This window comes from Musca vetustissima, unplaced genomic scaffold (genome assembly GCF_032173495.1).
Source record: "Musca vetustissima isolate MV318-11 ecotype Yass unplaced genomic scaffold, APGP_CSIRO_Mvet_v1 utg28841, whole genome shotgun sequence".
NCBI classification, from domain to species: Eukaryota; Metazoa; Arthropoda; class Insecta; order Diptera; family Muscidae; genus Musca; species Musca vetustissima.
In genome coordinates, this window is record NW_026879736.1 from 88,137 (window position 1) to 96,275 (window position 8,139).

The 8,139-nt window shown below is 34.2% G+C and overlaps 1 protein-coding gene across 1 annotated transcript; it reads right to left on the reverse strand.

Moving 5' to 3' along the window:
* Window positions 1–6,132: 6,132 nt before the first annotated feature.
* LOC133324846 (P2R1A-PPP2R2A-interacting phosphatase regulator 1) lies at window positions 6,133–7,560 on the reverse strand. The gene has a single exon (XM_061533677.1). It carries the CDS (start codon window positions 7,558–7,560, stop codon window positions 6,133–6,135), a length of 1,428 nt encoding a protein of 475 aa, XP_061389661.1.
* Window positions 7,561–8,139: the final 579 nt, after the last annotated feature.

An 8,139-nucleotide genomic window follows, 5' to 3' on the forward strand; every position in this document is an offset into this window, starting at 1 on the left:
GCTGTTACGGCGGCCCACACCATCACCATGGTCGGCGCTTGAGTTCTGGTGGCCAAGCGAAGGTGCACATTTTCAACTGACCCCTCTTTGGCAACTAAACACGATTATTTTGTTTGTTTACAAAATGCTGAACAGCTGTCAAACGAGTGACTTAGAAATGATTGAAGTTGGTTGCAGTTTTTTCATCTCACTCTGTATATATATATATATAAGTTGCCAATTCCTGTTGATCTTTTTTCTCACATCTCATCTCTATCCGTTAAAATTTGAATCGTTTTTCGCACTGTGGTACAGGGTATTATGTCTTTGTGCGTATGTTTGTAAATGGCAAAAGAGAACGAGATAGACACATAGTTTCTTTTGAGAATATGATTAGAATGCATTCTAAGTCGATTTATGCACGTTCGTCTATCCATGTTAAATTGTAAAAAAATTGCAGGTCGCATTTATGATTCAAATTGGATGAAATTTGGCACAGCTCATTTATTTGGGTTCCAAATATTGAACGGGTATACGATAGACATTTGTTTTAAATCGATTTACATAATTTTGTTCTATTGTAACAAACGAATGACATGTTTATGGATTGATTCAAGTCACTTATTTGAGATCATCCAATTTAATGTTAATGGCCCTTCATAAATGCGACGTCTGTTAGGATGCATCTGTTTAATATACTCATAGTGGTGAAAGGATATCATATAGTCGGCCCCGTCCGACTTTACAACTTTCCTTACTGGTTTTAATTTATAATAATTACCCCTTTTTTCTTTCACTCTCTTTTTCAGCGTTCTCTTTTTTTACAAATTAATTTAATCGTAAACAAACCAACAAAACCAATCAATCATTCATCCAGATCTATTAAATCCATATTCAAACATAAAATATAGATATCTTCAGAGACACAGGGAAATCCTAAATGTATAGAACAAAAAGAAGAAATGTTAAGGATGTATTAACTATATTTAACAGAAATAATAATGGTTTTCCATGTTGTTTTTTTGGTAAACCATTGTTAGCGCGCCCTATCGCAGTCATATAGTCTATATCTACGATATATTTTGAAATTGACAAAGAAAAGAAAAAAAACATACTATACACACACACACAACAACTACCATTCCAGAAAATAAAAACAACAAAAATAATCATTGCAGTTATAATTCTCAACACACACGCAAAAAACAACAGAACATCCAACTCCTCCATAGACGATTATTTCATTTTTCGAACACCACGCTGTCGTCGTCATTGTATCATCATAACTACAGGTTTATAATTTTTTTTTGTTCTTCACACAACACAATACTACATTTAATTTCCTCTCTTATTTTTTATTGCAACAGTTTAGTTTATAAATATTTGTAATATTAAATTTAATAATAATAAACAAAACACAAAACAACAATACCTTAATTATATAAAAAATATAGAATTTTTCGGTTTACTAATTAATTCTCTCTATATATATATATATATTACTACTATATTGTGCAGAGTGTGCTTCAAAAGAAGTTTTTTATTTTTTAAAAACGTATTGAAGAAACCCACCTCATATATACATATACTATATAATACATAGATACATATAAAAAACAACAAAAGCAAAAAACCAACAAAAATAAATAAAATACAAACCAAACACTGTTCTTTATTTTTTTCTGGGTTTATTCAATTTAAATTGAGTTTTCTTTTTTTCTTTTCTTTAGAAATAAATATATATATACTATTATATATCTCTCATACCAATCTATCTTAATTATCGTATCTACTTTAATATGTAATACTTAATAAGAAATATGTTTTATTTTTTTTTTTTTTTTTTTTTTTTTTTTTTTTTTTTTTTTTTATTTCGAACTCAACCAGACTTCGATTTCTTTTTTTATAGTAATAAGTTCTCATTTTTTCACTCTATTATTTCTTTGGCAATATTAAGTACCCTTGATGATATACAATTTATACTATTTTTTATTACTTTTAAGAATTGTATTGTAATATTCAACAACAACAACACAACAAACACTTTATATAATAATAGAACAAGCAAACTTTGAACAAAAGAAGAAGAAATTATACAAACATAAGAAATATTGAAGATAAATAAAAAAGGTTCTAAATTGATAACAAAGACCACCAAACCTATTAAAAAAAGCATTGAATCTTGTTTTATTTTTCATTGGAATCAATTGAACAAAGGAATTTAGATGAAGAAAATACATATTGAAGTTCATATTTGTTAATGTTTTTCCTACTAAATGGATGTAAGTACCATGTCCAGGTATGCTTATGAAGATAATGAAATGTATTTTTTATCTTAGGCTTCGGATATATATTTTTTTCAAACAAATTTATCTACGGTATCAATCATACAACTTATTTTTTAATAAGATAGCATTGTTTTAAGTGGAAACTATTTTTAATTCTTTAAGGTAAGGACTGAGTAGTAGTAAATATAATAGAAAAATTTATTAAAAATTTCCTCCAAATGCTAATCAAACATTTGGACATTTTTAATAAATAAATTGAGTCTAGAATTACGTGTGCTATGTTTCGTGAAAATCAGTTCAGATTTAGATATAGCTCCCATATATTTTCGTCCGATATTATGTAAATGGCACCAAAGTCCCTGTATATCTTTCGATTTGCACGAGTCTAGAATGCGGTGTGCTAATTTCCATGAAATTCGGTTCAGGTTTAGATATAGCTCCCATATACATATTCTTTGAAATCGGTTCAGATTTAAATATAGCTTCTATATATTTTTGTCCGATTTTAGGTTATTGATGCATCAAACTCCTCATGTTTGTGCAAATTAAATGTTATTTTCCATAGGTTGCAGGATGAGATGTTTTTTGGATGGTTTTGGGTTTGGAGTCGATTCTTATAAAAATAAAGTTCACATATTATGTGAAAAATGTGAAATTACCCACGTGATGGTTATTCGTGTTTTGGCTTATATGCCTTGTAGGCAATGAAAAATCCAAAAATTTCCTTAAAGGCTAATGTTGATTTTGGACCCGATATTGGATATTGTTCTACTGCCTGAGCTATGTACGTCTATATGAATCTAATTCAGACCTATAACAGGTCAACAAATTTTCTTTGTCAGTTCCCCAAATACTGCCGTATTCGAATTGGGGGACTTGTTTGTATTTCTCATCTTATAGCATAAAGCAGTGGCTTGTGCAGACAACTTGAAAGGGCTACACTCCATCAACCATTATGTTCAACGGGAGCTTCATTTCAGCGGCCCATGTGGTGAACAGTGTGCCTGTTGATTTGGTGGCGAATATTTTCATACTCCTCAGATGGGAAGAAATTTGCAAGTTCAAGTGAGAGGTTAAAAATCTCAAAAATGTCATCAATGTTGGGACCCGAAGATGTAAACAATTCCGGAGATATGATCGCTACTTGGTGAACTCCTTATTTCACTGTACGGTTTTGGAAGCGGAGGAAACTGTGCCACCTCTATAGGCAATAGACTTGTAGGCTCGGACGGGCACTTGAATAGATGGTGCGTGTCGTGAGGACTTTACTGGCAGGAGGGACACCTATTTTGGGTTCCGGGGACAATGCGCTCTCGATTCGAATTGAGAACATTGATGTACCCGGACCTTAGTTGTGCCAGAATCGAACGGGTTTGCCTAGGAAGGAGCCTCTCACTGTCCGAAATTGCAGTTTGGAAGTTTGAGTAGGACTTTATTGCATCGGTGACCGTCAGATGATGCACGGATTTCATCGCGTTCGCTATCGACAATCTGTTGACGTCTGATGGAATGACGTCTTGGATGCCATCACGATAGTACATTTAAATTTTGGAGTAGTCCATGTAATGAAGTTTTATGGAAGTCCTGACGGATGTGTCGCGGAGGCGTGTGATGGTTGGTATGACACAGCAGATACCATGCCAGCAGGAACTGTCTATTCAACAACACATTATGCCCCAGGAGCTGCCAGCCAAAGCCTTCACTTCACCGGAAGAAATTGACATTTGGATTTTTGATCACAGAACTCAACGAAGGCTTGCCGCCCGTTAAGATAGTTGGCAAACCAGCGCTTGATATCATTCGGAAAGGTGGAATTTGAGTTGTCGCATATCAGCTGGGAATGATCGACCGTATCATGCACAGATCAAAGGCTACCATAATGGTCAGTTAAGGTGGTCGTCGCAGATTAAGGCCATTCGCAATCTTGGAAATAATTTCATGCACTGCAGTAGTTTGATATTCTTAGTCCTGGAACAGCTTGGCATGGAACTCAGCTAATGTTGATCATCGGTACTTTTGGCATTGAATGGCAAATGGAACCTGAATGTTGTACCTCCATGATGTCTGGTCGATGATCCCGCGACGTAGAACGAACACACCATTCTCTCCATTTGTAAACTAGAAATGTAATTAGAAAATGTAGATAGAAATTTGTCATCAAATAGGACATAGATCCAATACCTCCATTATAACGTAGAACGAAATTAACACTCCATTGACAAACTAAAGAAAAAGTGACGGTTAGGCGATAAAATGTATACTAGACAGTGGAAGACGACTAAGGTATAGTATTATAGTTAATACAATCTTCCTTGTCCGATACCATATCAAAGTCGTAGATAGCTAAAAAATCATTTGATCTTGGATTTTTAATATTTTTGTAAATATTTTTTTCAATCTAAATTTATTTCATTTAATGAAAAAGTAAAAATATTAAAAAAGGACAATTTTTAATCAAGATTTTGTATATCAGGATGAACACAACGGATAAAAGAACGGCCAGAAGTCAGTACTCATGTATCCCCTCATGATTCCGTTTATATATTATTTTTTTATTATTATTACATCATTATTTTTTATTGTATTTTTATTCATTTGACTTTTTTGATCTTTTTCTCTTGCCTTGAAAAGTTTCAATTTTTAAATTTATGTATAATCATCACCTACCCTCCATCAATAAAATGAATATTAAAACACTGCTTTTATTACGATTCTGAATTGTTTTTCATAAAATTTTTTATTTGTTTTTACTAATTCGAAAAAGGTTTCTAAATATAGAATATATATATATAGTATAGGGACCATAAACTTACAACTTTATAATTTTTATTAAAGCGCACAGGGTACATACAAATTAAATAAATCACGGGCAATGGGGGAGTTTTTTGTTTCCACTTTTGTTTTTTAGGAAAACATCTAAATAATAATCATATCATACAATGAAAAAAAATTAAAACGAAATGTTTTCGTTTTTTTTTTATCTAAGATAAGAAAATTGAATTTATCGATTAGAATAACAAACATTTCACAAAACAAGAGTTTGGTGTGCAAATACTAATATTAATGGTGGTATCTAGGGTGGGGCGGGAAGTGAGGGGATGTGATTATGTGAATTTTGGATACATCTGAAAACTACACCTAAATTTTTAAACATATATATTAAATGTAAATATAACTAAAAAATAATTATACATAATTTATACATTAATATGTAGATAATATATATATTGTTATATATCAAAATACAAATGAATAATGGCAACGGAATAGCAAATGAAAGTTCTTTTTTGTGGGGGGGGTTTATCATGGGAAAAATCACCCATTTGTAATGGTTTTGAAAATCATTAATTACCTTGATTAAGGTAAAAACTGATCTTCAAAAGGTTTCACATAAATAAGGTACAAATTTCAAAAAAAAATATTTGGATTACCTTTCAAGTTCTTAATCGATAAAAAATATAACTTTCATTTAATATAATGTTATTTCTGCATATATTCGTATATAAGCAGAACAAGCAAGGGGTGGGCTTAGAGCGAACGAAAAAAATTTTTTGTTTGAAATTATTTTTCAAACTACCGTCGTCGTTTAGAAGGAAAGAGAAAAAACAAATGAAAATTTGCCATCATAAAGACAAATATGTATGTATGAGATTTTTCCAAAAGAAAAATTCCAAACAAATTCCAAATTTGGCAAATCTTTTTAGTATGATGGATGTCTCACTTGAATCTTTCGGTCCTTAAAAGCATTTCATCAAAAAAAATTTTGTATTAAGTAAATAACTAACTAATATCTAATATTTTCTTAGTAGTATTATGTTTTCTCCAAGTCTCCTCTCCAATACACGTACAAGAAGAAGAAAACTGCTTACATTTTATCATCCAAATTAGTTGTTGTAGTTTCTATTATCATTTTGTTGCAACATTCATCTAATGCCGTTGCATGAGGTTTTATAATATCCATTAGAGTCGATTCATCCTGTATAACGGGTGGCAAGGTTTCGCCCAATAGTTTTTCATTAATGGAAATACCTTCATCCAAACTATTGCTGCCCAGCGACATGGGCTCACTATTATTTGATGCTGTTGACAACACAGTCGACGACGATGACGACGAGGAGGAGGAAGATGATGAAGAAGATGAGGAGCATGAATTGCCGCCGGTTACCGTCGAGCCGGGTTCGAGCACATCACCGCCATACGATGAAGCAGACATTGGCGAAGAACAGGCAGAATTCGGATTATTTTGGTTCATGCAGGAATTTTGATTGTGCGTGTACAATTTTGAAATCAATAATTTTGGTGTTATACGCCCATCATAGGTGCCGGTGCCCGAGTCTGGGCTGGGACACACCGAACTTGATGGTGATTGGCATATGGGTGATGACCCCCGACTTTCACAAAACATTTTCTTGCTTGGCGGCTGGGAGTACAGTGAATTCCAGGTAGCATTACCGACGGCCGACGATGGCTGGTCATCTAATTCGAATTTTCTTTTAACTGGACCCAACTGTGATGGCCTTATAGCTATGGGAGACATAGAGCGTCGTGTGGCAAAGGTATTACGCCGTGTTGGAGACGGCGATAGACCATAGGGAAGACGTAAATTGGCACGATTATTTGTTGGACTTGGACTGGAGCAACCACCATTGCCACTGTTCGCCATAGAACCACCGCCCACAACAACTTGCAAGGGGTTAGTCAGTTCATCGGATGACTTGCAGGACCAGTTCTCTGCTACCAAAGACAAATCTTCCCAGCTCTGTGATATTTGTATGGCACTATGTACCTCTCGTTCGTGGTTTACTTCGCGGGAATTTAAGCCATCAACACACTCTTCCTGCCGTAGCTGTGAAATACGTGGTGTAACACATCTAGTTGATTGTCCACCGCCACCACCTGCTCCTCCATTATTGTTGTTACCTGCCGTACCTGTAGCACCACATCCTCCTCCAGATCCTGTTCCTCTGGCCGGACTATAACTTGCCGAATATCTGCGTCCGCGTGGTGCAAATATATTAAATACTGGAACAGGCGAAACTTCCCTCGAAGGAGGTTGTGATCGGGGTATTGGCACACTCAAACATCTCTTCAGAGCTTTTGAAGATAGCCCTGTTGTAACTGTCGTTGCCGTTGTATCGCCTTGATTTATTGCCGTCACCGCAGCAGCACTACTACTATTGCTGCTGCTGCTAGTTGGTACCATTTGCATTTCGACCAATGATTTATCCACTTCGATTCGACCATCTTTATGTGAATTTCCATCATCTTTGACTGCCTCCAAATTAACTTCCATTTGTATAGTTGATAGTTTGCGGTCGGTTTTATAATATCTGTCACGCAATATTCCTATTTTCTGCTTTTTAAGTTGGGTATTTCGGTTTTCTTTGCGTTTTTCTGAACAAAATTTTGATGCAGCCAGCGTTTGTTTGAGGGTTCTTGATTTTTTCTATGTGGGCAGGGTTCGGAATTTCTCTTGTGTATTGTAGTATGCGAAGAAGATATATCAGCAGTAGCTGCCGCAGTATTGGCGAAGTACATCAACATCCAAACAAACACATCACATGGAAAACGAACGAAACCTGCACTGTGGAAAATGAACGTGTGAGGAAACAGGATAACAACTAATTGGGTTGCCAGGTTGGGTTCTTAAAATTTGACAGCAAGGCGAAACGATGAGTGGCCAATTGAAAAATATCCTATAAATTATTTACGTACTCCTTTCAAAAATTCCTGTCCTTTATTTTCGTATGTATCTTTAAAAAAATTAAAATATTAAACAATTCAATATTCAGAAAAAAGGATAACTTACAGTTTATTAAATTCTGAAATGCCATCAAAACACACAAAAACTCAATATGAGTTTCATTTACGT

What these genes read in the sequence shown, in the direction of transcription:
- LOC133324846 (XM_061533677.1), bottom strand. Translation starts at nt 7,560, where the DNA reads ATGGAAGTTAATTTGGAGGCAGTCAAAGATGATGGAAATTCACATAAA.